This window comes from Sodiomyces alkalinus (assembly GCF_003711515.1).
Source record: "Sodiomyces alkalinus F11 unplaced genomic scaffold SODALscaffold_4, whole genome shotgun sequence".
Classification (NCBI taxonomy): Eukaryota; Fungi; Ascomycota; class Sordariomycetes; order Glomerellales; family Plectosphaerellaceae; genus Sodiomyces; species Sodiomyces alkalinus.
This window is the reverse complement of record NW_021167082.1, coordinates 2,530,398-2,543,688: the sequence shown is the minus strand read 5'-3', so window position 1 is coordinate 2,543,688 and position 13,291 is coordinate 2,530,398. Positions and strand designations below refer to the sequence as shown.

At 41.6% G+C, this 13,291-nt stretch overlaps 1 protein-coding gene across 1 annotated transcript; it reads right to left on the bottom strand.

Annotated features, from left to right (window-relative positions):
• Nucleotides 1–10,131: 10,131 nt before the first annotated feature.
• On the bottom strand, nt 10,132–12,303 carry SODALDRAFT_378532 (carbamoyl-phosphate synthase; the record flags this gene model as incomplete). Its single annotated transcript, XM_028614990.1, has 6 exons — nt 12,184–12,303; nt 11,989–12,001; nt 11,613–11,904; nt 10,577–11,531; nt 10,308–10,512; nt 10,132–10,240 (listed from the first exon to the last, which is right to left on the bottom strand). The coding sequence occupies exons 3-6, from the start codon at nt 11,808–11,810 to the stop codon at nt 10,132–10,134; spliced, it is 1,467 nt and encodes a 488-aa protein (XP_028467246.1). The 5' UTR covers nt 11,811–11,904; nt 11,989–12,001; nt 12,184–12,303.
• Between the last annotated feature and the right edge of the window lie 988 nt (nt 12,304–13,291).

Here is a 13,291-nt window from a genome sequence, read left to right as displayed (position 1 = left end):
TATTCCCGAGTCACCGCTACGCCTATAACTAAATAACGTAGGGGCTATTTTATCTAATCTTTTCGACTTATTAGAGCCCGGATTTTGACGCCTTCTTCCTAATCGGGAACCTTTTCGCCGGGTTAAAGAAGGTACTATGGCTATAACTAAAGCACGCCTCCTTTACATAATCGAAAGACTCCTTTATAGGTAGTAGCTAAATAATAACGCCTGCTATACAAGAACTCTTAAGGGGAAGACTATTATAGAAGAAGGTATTTTTGAGCTTATTAGAGGAGGATCAATATCCCTCGTCCTCGAGCTCTAGGAATCTCTTTTCCTCTCTTCGACTCTATAGTTTTCGGCTAGCCCTTCGCTCTCGGATATTACCCGTAACCACTACTTTATAGTAACGAGTTTTTCCTTTTTCTTCTTAACTTCCCTTAATACCTCCAAACGTAATTAGACATTAAGTTTTCTATAAGAATAGATATATAATGTATATAGGTATAGGCTTAAGAATCCCGGGAGCGAGGATTAGAAATATTCTATAGTATGCTATTCTATAGGCTGATCGAGATAAGCAATATACCCTTTAGGCCTAGTAACTATAGTCGTGAGGATTAGGTTCGGTCTTTTAATAACCCTTATAAGGCCGCTTTGCAGGATACTACTACTAATAGTAGTAAGTACCTCCCGCTATCGCGAGCTATAGAATAGGGAGGATAGTATTATTATAGTACTGTTATTAAGTGGGAGGCAGATAAGGCTACCGCTGATTAAGAGGCTAAGAAGACTAGCGAGCCTAACTATATAGTCGGAGGAAGAACCTAATAAAAGCGTAAGTAGAGGTATATAAGGAGGATTTAATAAGGAGTGTCTTAGAAATATAGCTAATAAAGATAGTAAGAGAACGGTATATACAAAGGAACTGGAGCTAACAGGATTCCTAGTTAGGTATATATAGAGGACGGGGTGATTAGAGGAATAAGGGTATAAAATAGTTTTTTACTTAGTTTATTTGCTTATATCTGCTTATTTTTAGGAGTTATCTACGCTATAAGTGCGTAATCGAGAAAACTAGGGCCGTATTATAACGGCGTAGATACGGCTTTAGTGTGGTGTTAGTAGCTAGTTATATAACCCTCTTTTTAAGGCTACTAGATCCACCTCCTATATATATATTAAGGATAGGCGTAGGATATCCCTATTAAGGGACTATAATTTAAGTATTACCCTCTTTTATAATTACTTATTCTACGTTTAAGGCATCTTTCTTTTTTTAACTTACGTTGCCCTGATTAGAATAGTGACTACCGATCTACTTCTTCGCTAAACGGTATAGTATTGTTAGATATGTTTCAGATAATATATAGTGGTTTTCCTAGACTAATATCTTTGTCTGATCTTTATCTTAACGATCTTGTCGCACGTCAAATAGCACTTGGATAATCAACTTAGTAGAGCAGAAATCTCGTGTATGTGTATTATGTTAAGTTGTATCTATGTGAGTCTCTTATGCCCTTAATTTAGGTGGTGAAGACTCTGTTATGCATACTATATTATTCAGATCCTATCCGGTCTTTTCCGGTATCCGCCCCTATTATATCCTAATATCCGAGGTCCGAAGCCCTTAATTAGGGAGTGGATCCCCCCTAGATCCCCTATAGACCACGTCGTGGTCCTGCCTATATGATAGACCCCCTTAGTTAAGGTGGGTCTTCCTAGGTTAACTAACTAATCAGAGGCTTCGGTTTAAACTAAACGCTCTTTGCATTTCTATCGTAAAATTAATAGTTAAGGGAAAAACGCCCTCGTAAAAAGGATCTAAATCCGCCCTCTTTAACCGTTTAATTTAATTCTATCTTAATTGGTTCCTTAATCCTAATTAGCCGGATCTGATTAATCGGATCTATATCTATTGGATCTACTATATCCTCAGAGGCCTTCGTAGTCGCTATAGTCGTGGCTTTAGCGCGTTTAATCTCTTCGTATAGCCGTTTAGACCACTCGATACGATCCTTTTAATCCGTTAAATTAAGCTATTACTATAGTCTTCTAATCCCTGCCTCCGGTGGTGCCTTCGTTAAACCGTCCGCGATTATCTCCTTCGTGTTAACATACGTAACCTTAAAAAGACCTTATTATACTAACCAGCGCGCCCACTAGTTATATATATCAACGTGCCGTAGTCTTATCCGCAGGCGTTATGCCTTCTTATTCACGAGCTTAATAGTCTGCTAATTATCGTAGTATAGCTATAGTTACTATTAGTCTAACCGAAGCTCTAAATCCCTTAATATCCGGCTAACGAATAGTATCTCCTTAGCTACTTCGGTAAAAGCGAGTAGTTCTAACTCTATTAACGATATCGTTACTATTAGTTACTTACCCGCCTTCTAGTTAACGGTGCCGAAGAAGAGCTTTATCGTATATCCTTATAAGCTCTTACGGTCTAGATTATCCCTAAAGGACGTGTCGCTTACTATTAGGAAGAGTCTATCCCCGCTAAATTCCAGGTAATAGTGTGTTATATAGTATAGGAATAGAAGCACTTATTAAGCCCTGTTAAGGTGGTTAGAGGAGGGGTTAACGTTATATTAGGAAAGCTTTAAATAGGCGAACGCGATATCGGGTCTTATCACGATAGCGGTATAAAGGATAGAACCGATTATACCCTAGTATTAGCGGGCCTCGGGAATCGACGCGCGAATACCGTCGCGGGGTATTAGCGGCTTTATCGTTAATAACGGGACCTTTAGTGGTTTTTGGCAGAGTATATCTATATAAGATTTAACCGCGATCTTCTCTATATAGGAGGATTATGATAGCTATAACCTACGGGTAGCTCTATCCCTTAGGACCTTAATTCCTAGTAACTAACGGATTTCTTCGCCTCCTAATAGCATATAACTCCGCTTAATCGCGGCCTCGAGGTTATCGGCGTTAATCTTATAGTCTCTATAATATATAAGTCCGATATCGTCGACGTAGAACAATAGGATTAAACCGTCGAGGATTATAATATAGGGGTTATTAGGCACGGCCGTGAATCCTATCTTTTATAGCTTGCCGCTAAATTCCTCCTACTATAATAGTAGTAATACCCTTAAACCTAAGAGGGCTTTCCGTAGTAGTAATACCTTACCTAGTACTTCGTAGCCTTACGGTATCTTTATAAATACCTCTTCTTTAAGGCTAGCGTTAATAAACGCGTTAATAGTATCGAACTGCCTTATCTCTAGATTAAATCGGGCGGCGATCGTTATTAGTATACGGAATGACCGCGATACTAGCGTGGCGGCGTAGTTATTTTTAGTCTTTAACCGTTTTTATTAATCCCCTCGTACTATAAGGCGTACCTTATACTTATGGAGGGTGCTTTCCTTATTAAATTTATAGGTATATACCTATCTATAGGGGAGGACTTATTACTTATTAGCCTAATTACCGCGGACCTCCTACTAGTAGCCTATCTATTAGAACCCCTTAAGGTATTCCCCCTTAGCCTATAACCACCGCTCCCGTAACGGGTATAGGCGTATATCGCGGTGGTGGTTTAGCGGAGGCGAGAGATCCTCGCGGGTTAGATATAATAGGGAGGCGTTAAAGGGAGAGGGATCTATAATACTAACGCCGATAATATCACCGTTATTAATAGCTTACTTCCTCCCACGTATAGGGTTATAAGTCCTTCTAGCGTTAAAGAACGCCTTCTAGGTATTATTATTCTACACCTTAGTCGTGTATAGGCTTACGATAGTTCTCGCGATAGATAGGCGCGCGGCCGATAGGTGTACGGCCGACGGGTACCTCTTAGGGGTATCTATAGCTATCCGGTAGTGGTTATCGTGTTCTTATATTTTAGCGCCCCTAACCACCGCTAGCGCTATAAGGAACGCGCGCGCAGGATTTTCCGGGGATATTACAGGCGTGGAAAACGGTTTAAACCTCGTAGTAGTAAACCGTGAAGTATACGTAGTAATAGCGGTGGCCTCTTTCGTAGTAATAGCGGTAGCGTCTTCCTAGCCCGTAATAATAGCGGTATTATTACTTTTACCCGTAGTAATAGCGGCAGTATAGTCTTCTCCTATAGTAATAATAATATCCATAGTAATAGCGGTAGCGTTAGAGTTACGAGGTTCTAAATCTATAGCCTAGGTATTAGCCTATAGATTTAGAACCTCATAACGAGTAGTAATATAGTCTATAGTAATAGTAATAGCCTCTCTTATAGTAATACTAACGGCCTCGCCTTTATCCGTAGTAATAGCGGTAGCGTTAGAGTCTTCCCACTTAAGATCTAATACGTCTACGGCTATACCCCTTAATAGCAGCCTATTCGCGGTCTTATTAGATTAGATAATATGGATAGATTATAGGCGTTCCCTGATTTCCTCGGCGGAAGCTATAGCTTATAGCGTTTTAATCCTGCCGTTAAATATCTTATCTTCGTTAAAGTCTATATCTCTTATAGTGATAATATCCGTTAGATATAGTAGCTAAATACGGAAGCTATTTAAGGATTAATATCCGATATAATAACCGATCCATACCTTCGGTTCTAGCCTTTATAGGCGGTTCCTTTTAGCTTAGGTATAGCGGGTTTTTATAAAGGCTTTATAGCCGTAAGTTTATAGGTGCGTAAGGTTAGGTTAACGGCCGCGGAGGCCTTTGTATAGTATTCGCTAGTTATTAATATATTATAGCGTTCTATTATATAGATATATAGCGGTCTTAAAGATCTTAGGCTAGATAGACGTGGGCAGATTAGCCCTAATCCTTATAGCCCTCGCCCTCCTTTTAACGATACCTTTAATTCGTTCTATAACGCCGTTTTAATCCTATAAATATGGTACTAACGGCTAGTCTTCCACCCCCTTAGCAGCGAGGAAAGCAATAACTTCTAAGTGCTAAAATATCTTAGAATCGGCCCGTAGGATACATGGCTTAACGTCGAATTAGGTCTTAAGCAGGGTAAAAACGTCTCTTAACGTATAAAGAATAGAGCCTTAGTCTTTTTTCTATAGGTAGTAATCCTACGTATAACCTATATACACGTCTATAACGAATATAATAGACTTATATCGGCCGTCTGCTAACGACTCCGCCTCTTTAAGATCGTGAAAGTTAATAGCTAGGGCCTCTCCGGGCTTTAACGGGTAAAAGGACGGTATCCGCCGGATCTATATAGGCACTTACGATTACCTATACGTGTTATAGTCCGTTATACGAGGTCCCTTTATCTTTACCCCCTAAGTAGCGTTAACGATCCTTACGAGTATATCGGTACTGTAGTAGCCGAGGCGTTTATACTACCGCTACGCTATAGTCTTCTATAGTTACCGCGATTATCGTGATCTTCTATACGGGTTATCGCGGGGGTGCCTTACTAAGACCGCGAACGCGGTAGCCGCCGCAGCTTCCGCGCGCTCGATTATATACTAGCCGTGGATATCTAGTAGCTTATAGATAGGCCGGTTATCGGCGGAGCTAATAATAGTACTATTTACGGTATCCTAGTAGTAGCCTTATAGGCGTAGCTAGCGTTCCGAGAGGATATTAGTAACGAATTCCTTATGGTATATAATATTATAAAGGCATAATAGCCTCTTAATACCTAATAGGGATTATACACGTAGCTTAATATCTCCGTATCCGAGGATAAAAGCCTTATAAGTACCCACCTAAAAGGATAAAGATAAAGTATCCGTGGGTAGTCTAATAGCCGTAAAACGGCCTTAATTATTAAAGATATAGATTAACGATCCTAAATCTAGGATCGCGTAGTATAATAGCGCTCTGGCTTAGTTAATAGAAATGGATACCCCCTATTCTTATTATAATCTTAATAGTATTATCGTATACTAACGCGTTATCCCTTAGGTTAAGTAGGCTCCTAGTCCCGTCACGGTAACGAATAGGTCTTTATAAACTATTATAGTAGTAGGCGTAGTATTATAAAGTTAATCTTCCTAAACTTCCTCTATCTTATTAGCGATAATAGCCCCTAAGGCTTCCCGCCTTTTCTATATCGCGGTATCCACGCGGCTTTTAAAACTATAGTTACGTATCTTCTTTTCTATAACCTTTATAATATCTTCGCGGCCACGCTAGATATAAAGGCGTATTTCCGGCCTTATATACTAGTAGGCGGCGGTAGTATAGGGGTTCTTATATATCTTATAAGGTCTCCTTATTACGGGAGGGATAGCCTTTATAGATATATTACTACGAGGACACTTTTTATTATCTTGATTATTAGTAGTATCCTTAGTATCAGTGAGGTTCCTAAGGGTATTAAAGGTGCCTCTCCCGACTCTAGGCTTTATAGCGGAGGATTATAGGCTCTTTATATTACTAAAAACCGTACGTAAACCCTTTACGAAGTTATTAATCGTTAGCTTATTTTCCGTAATCTTATTATAGTTATTTACTAGGTAGTTATTACTCTATTCCTGGGCGATAAGTCTAATAGCTTTTAACGCGTCTTCTACCTAATAGTCCGCGCTTAATAGCTCTAAAACGCCTATATATTCATAATATATTATCGTTATTTTCTAACTTACTACCTAGGCGTCTATATCCTTAGGTATAGCCTTTATAGGCATAGTGTATTATCGGTATAGGACTAAGGCTTCCTTATAGAGGTTTATAGATATTGGTTCTATATACGCGTATAGGAGTGTAATCTAGGCCTATAGGTTATTTACGGTATTATCCTATAATTAGGCTAAGAGGCTATATAACGTGGTGTAGACGGTCCTTTCGATATAAGAGCGTACCTCGTTAAACTCCTTCTACTACGTATTATAGTCTGCCTTTTCTTCGCGGTATACGCGGCGATCTTATAGGTAGCGCGTATACCCTTTTTTAGAGAGGTTATTAATAGATATAGGCGTCCTAGTCGGTGGTTCTTTTATTACGGCCGTAACCTTCCGGCGAGCGGCCGTCTTCCTCTTACCGGCGGCCGTGGCCGCCGTAGTACTAGCCGTGGTAGCCGTGGCTATAGCGTCCGTAGCGTCTATAGCCTTATCGCCCTCTAGCGTAATAATAGAAGATAGAGTAGCCGTGATGGTAGAAAACGGGGTAGCCGTGGCCTCCTCCGCCTTAGGGTCCACGATAAGGGCTTTATATTTACGGATATTAGGCGGCGTAGGTATAGGGAGGAGATAGGCGTTAGCCTCCTTATCGCTTAGCTTTAGATTAAGGTAATTATCTTGGTAGGAGGCTGATTTACTGCGTACGGCGCGCTCCTAAACTACCTAATCCCTCTAGTCAATAAGGGTAATAACGGCCGCCTTGTATTCGGTATTAGATATATTAGAAGATATCTTTCCTAGTTTTTTATTTATCGGTTAGTTAATTAATAAGTAGGTTAATTAATCTTTTAATTACTCTAATTAGGTCGATTATAGTTATTTAAGAGTGCTTATATAGACGTGATTACTTCTTTATAGTAGAACAGGAGTAGCCTTATTAATATTTATCGTTTAAGCGTTATAAACCGGGCTTATAACTATCGTATATTAAATAGCACTTAGATAATTAACTTAGTAAAGCAGAAATCTCGTATATATATATTATATTAAGTTATATCTATATAAGTCTCTTATACCCTTAATTTAGGTAGTAAAGACTCTATTATAGGTACTATATTATTTAGATCCTATTTGGTCTTTTCCGGTATCCGCCCCTATTATATCCTAATACCCGAGGTCCGAAGCCCTTAGTCAGGGAGTGGATCCCCCCTAGATCTCCTATGGACTACGTCGTAGTCCTGCCTATACGATAGATCTGGTGCTATAACGTCTTTATCTAGTTATAGTACCTTATTAAACTCCTTCTACTACGCTTTATAGTTAGCCTTTTCCTCCCGGTATATATAGCGATCTTATAGGTAATATATACTTTCTTTTTCGGAGAGGTCGTTAGTAAACGTGGGTGTCCTTATCGGTGGTTCCTTCGTTACGGCCGTAGCCTTCTTATATACGATTATCTTCTTCTTACTAGTAGCCGTAATAATAGTAGTAGTAGCTGTAGTAATAGCGGTAGCGGCCGCGATAAGGTCTTAGCTCGAGGTATTGGTAGTCTTATCGCCCTCTAGTATAATAGTAGAAGACGGAGTAACTAGCCTCCTCCGCCGTGTTAGGGTTAACGATAAGGGCTACTTTGTATTTATAAACGGTACGTGGCGTAGGCTTAACGAGGAGGTAGGCGTCGGCCTCCTTATCGCTTAGATTTAGATTAAGATAATTATCCTAGTAGGTGGCAGATTTACCGCGTACTACGCGCTCCCACGATACCTAGTCCCTCTGGTTAACGAGAGTGGTAGCCTTTTAATCGGCGTTAGATATATTAGAAGATATCTTTACTTATTTATCGGTTAATTAATTAATTAATCAATAGGTAGGGTAGTAGGTTAATTAATCGCGTAATGACTCTAATTATAATAATAGTTATTTAAAGAGTGCTTATAATAACGTGATTACTTTTTATAGTAGTATAGGGTAGCCATATTAATATCTATCGTTTAGGCGTTATAAACCGGGCTTATAACTAGCGTATATCAAAAGAGCACTTATACTAGTAAACCTATTAGAGCAGAAATCTCGTGTGTGTGTATTATCTTAAGTTACACATATACAAGTCTCTTATACCCTTAATATAGGTGGTGAAGACTCTATTATAGGTATTATTGTATTTGGATTCTATCCGGTCTTTCCCGGTATCCACTCTTATTATATCCTGATACCCGAGGTCCCCGAGGTCCGAAGCCCTTAGTCACGCATAGATCTCCTAGGGACTACGTCGTAGCCCGCGTGCCTATACGACAGATTCACGCAGGACTTCTACCACTTCTACTACTTCTACTACTTCTAATACTTTAACCACTTCTACCACTTCTACTACTTTTACTATTATCGCGGAAATTTTTATTAAGGCGATACGATAAAGGTAATTATTAGGTATATTTACTATATACTTATATCTTAAAGATACGATACATAGTTAATCCATTTAGATATTAGGTTAAGATAGTACTAACCTTAATCTAGGTCCGCTACTAAGAACGTTTACCGAGAACGTCTACTAAGAATAAGAGTATCTCTAATAGTAAAAGTACCCCCGTATTCTCCGTTATATAAGGATTACTTTAATAATATTTGCGAATAACTACGCCTTCCCAATATAAAGTACGGAATATCCTAATATATCCGAATATAGCTAAACTACGTATAACGGCCTATCTCACCTATACCAGGGACCTTAACTCTGAAAATACCTGTCTAAGGGAGTCCTAGTCGGAATAATCCGTAATACTAATTTCTAGGCGGTTACGATAGATAGAAGGTAGTTTATTACCCCCCTCCTTTAATAGCCCCCGGACCCTTTACGTGGATCTAAGAGTTTGCTAATAATAGTGTAGAAATCCGGTATTTATATATATATGACCTTAAAATCAGATATCTTAAAGATTAGCTATATATCTGGCCTAGAAGATAGAAGCTACGGATTACTAGTATCTAGTAGTTAAGATATCGTGGCTTATATTAAGGGTGTTTTTAGGCTTCCTATATTTAAGCCTACGTGGATTATAACTCTTCTTACGCTTAGCTTTTAGACTACCTTTATAAGTGTGTTAGAGAAGTAAGGTATTAATATATTATAGGTCTATGGCAAATACCTATTTTTTGTTTTCATTTTAAATATAGAGCTTAAACATTCAACTAACAATACCGGACCTATACACACCACACCGCCTATAAGGGGTCTAAGCTTGCTAAGATAACATTGTATATCCTATGCCGCCTATAACTTATATTTCGGCCGATATCACACAGGGGCGGCATTATATATCCCTCCAGGAATCCCTTCTCTCAGGACATGTTTTGGCTATTGGGCCGGGTGGCTTGAGACGAACTTAGGACAATGGAAATAATGCAATAACAGATAGCTCCGTCATTTCGAGGAGTCGTTCGAGATAGTTGCCCCAATTATATTAGGTAGAGTTGACTGTGTCGTGGTAGGGAGCCTGACGGGTCTTCGCCCTGCGTCAATGAATACGATATCGGGATTGCATTCATGTTGTCCGCCCTTTAATCGGCTTCCAATTTGAGTAAAAACATTCTGGTGAAGCAAAAGCCCCTATCATACTTGCTCGTTCCACACGACCATCTCTTGCACCATGGCACCATAATGAAACGAACCCAAAGCGCCAGATATCATGAGGTACGTCCCCATGCTCCCTGCAACCTTTCTCGCCAGAGGAAGAAAAAAAGAGAAAAGAAAGTCAATCGACATATCAAGCAGCGCCTGCCAAAGACACTGGCTCCACGCCGACTCGTTCCCTGCTGAGGATATCCAGCATGAGCTGACTGGGGCGGTTGTCCTTGTACACCTTCTCGCTGTTCTTAAACATCTGCACGTTCTGCATATATTTGTCAAACAGGTAGGAGCTGTCCATGGGACCACCCTTCGCCTCGGGGTGGAACTGCGTGGAGAAGATGGGGCGCGTCTTGTGCATCATGCCTAGCGTACACTTATCAGTGACCAGACTCGCTGGGGGACGAGAGGTGTATCGGGGAAAACATACCTTCATTGCTACCGTCATTCAAATTGACAAAGTACTCCTTGAACTCGCTCGGAAGGGTGCTGGCATCCACAGCGTAACCATGGTTTTGGCTGGTGATGTGGCACTGGCCTGTCGTGAGGTCCAATGCGGGAATGTTGTGCGCCCGGTTTCCGTACTTCAGTTTGATGGTTCGAGCGCCGGCGGCGAGGGCAAGGAGCTGGTGACCCAAGCAGATGCCCATGATAGGTACAGAGGATGTTTCCATCAGCCTACCAAGAGTATAGATGGTTTCCTGGCAATGTGTGGGATCACCAGGGCCATTGGAGATGAAGACACCATCGAAGTGAGCGGCAACCTTATGAATAGGGTAGTTGTACGGGAACACCGTGACCGAGGCGCCGCGGCTGACCAGACTGCGCAGGATATTTTCCTTGACACCGCAGTCGATCAAAGCCACATGAAGACTAGCACCCGGCGACTCAACAACGAATGGAGCCTTGGTGCTTACGCGCTTGACCAGATTAATCTGGCCAGGGTCAATGAAGCTCTCGTCCTCATCGGCATCGTATTCGTCGCCAACAGTGATCCTTGCAAGGGAGGATCCCTGCTCTCGGAGGTAGGTGACAATTTCGCGAGTGTCAACACCCGAAATCGCGGGGACACCTTCGCGAGCGCACCAATCACCAAGGCTCTCGACAGCCGTCCAGTGGCTATATTTCTCAGCCACATCGGCGACAACCACACCAGCACACTGAATATGTGGTGACTCAAAGTATTTGAGAAGATTCCACTGGTCAAGTTCCTTTGAAGGAACACCGTAGTTTCCAATGAGCGGTTGGGTGAAGACTAGAATCTGACCGCGATAGGAAGGATCTGTCATAGACTCAGGATAGCCGACTAGCGATGTAGTAAAGACGGCCTCGCCTGAAATGTTTGAATTGGCGCCGAAGGCACGGCCGGAGAAGACGGGACCATCCTATGTGAGAAAATAAATAGTAAGCAACGAAACGCCAGGATGACACCATCCTCAAACATGACCACAGGACGGCTCGCATACCCGAATAGTGAGTGTAGCATCGAGGTTCTTAACCGGGGCGGTGGCACGAGACAAATGGACAGGCATATTCCTGCCACTGCTGCCTCCGGCAAAAGCTTTCTTGGAAGTAAAACGGGTCTGGGACCGGCCAACAAAGCTCAGGCACAAGGCGCCCTTAGCTGTGGGTTGGACGAACCGGGCCGTCATCTGGGGAAGCATTGTTGGTCACAGATGGATAATGTCAAGGCTGGAGAAGTGGTAGTGTCTGTTGAAGGTTATAGCCCTTATGGTGTAAGAGCCTTCCACAAGTGGTCTATACCGTGGTGTAGGGTTCAGTTAGTCCCCCCATCATGAAGAAAGCGGTGAGTCAAATTGACGATTTTTTGCGTATGCGTACCAGAGAGATAGTCCTGTGACAAGCGCATTAGTCAAAGTGGATACACCACAGAACCCATCTCACGGACACATCGCAAAATTCATATCGTCGCCATTAGACGTCCACATAGGGAGTCCGTTCGGAGAACAAGACTCCAACAACAACTGTGATACAGGACTGTGTGGAAGCCGTATGGCCATGGCGGAAAGAACCTACCTGTGAGGTGAAAAGTGACGGGCGCCCTTTCATAAGCGCAACTGGGCGAGGTGCAATCAATCGTGGTAAAATGGAAGAGGAGAGTGCTGGCGACTGAGGCTAATCGTTGTGTGTCGAGAAACTGAATAAAACGTATACAGAGGGCTGATGTCTTGGACCAACTCGGCGTGACGGAAGACAGGTAGTGGCGGGAAAGAGAGGGAAGAACAAGGGAAAAAAAAGGCAGCAGGGTCGCGACCTGTCATGAGAAGGAAGAGCTTATCATTGGACCAACCGCTCGAGGGGTGTCGAACAGACCATAGTCTTTTCGGTTACGTAACGGGCCGGATTGCCAAGAGTATAATCTGGGTGAACGCTTGCAGAATCTGCACTATATAAAATACGGTGGCAGCGTTTCCCTGACGGTCTGAAATAGTTGTAATTGCATAGAACTTACCTTCATTAATTTTGACCTATCTTATAACGATTTCGACTACGCTTTATCTAACAATTAAGAGTCTTACTTACTAAGTGAATTATCTACCCTATTACCTTTACTACTACTAATTAAAAAGCTATCTAGCCGCGCCTATATAGTGTATCTATGAACTATTAAGATAACGGAATACTAGCCTATTACCTATAAAACCTATCGCGATTAGGAGCTCTGGCATAGCCACTACGAAGCTACGGCCGTTAATAATAAAGTATAGGAGTATCTACGGCCTAATAACCCTATTCCCCCTCCTAAACGCCCTATTCTGCCTACCTATAACGATTTCTAAGCATTAAACGCGGTCACGTAAATAGGCGCCACGCCTATATAGCTATTAGATTTAATAGCCAGCCGCTAGCGCGCCTACGACTCTACGATATAGCGCTAGAAGATATAGAGGGATAAATACTATAAATACGCTAAAGGTATTAACGCTGTGCTATCGTGGCAGACTAAGATAATCGATAAAAGTCGTAAGCTGCTCCTATATAACGCCACCCCTTAAGGGGTGTATAACGCCATTTAACACGATACCGCTTACTATATAACTACGCGCCACGTGGATATCTACGAAGAGTATAACGAATATGTCCGTATAGCTCCGAATAGCCTTAAGAAGCTATAGAAGTGGTT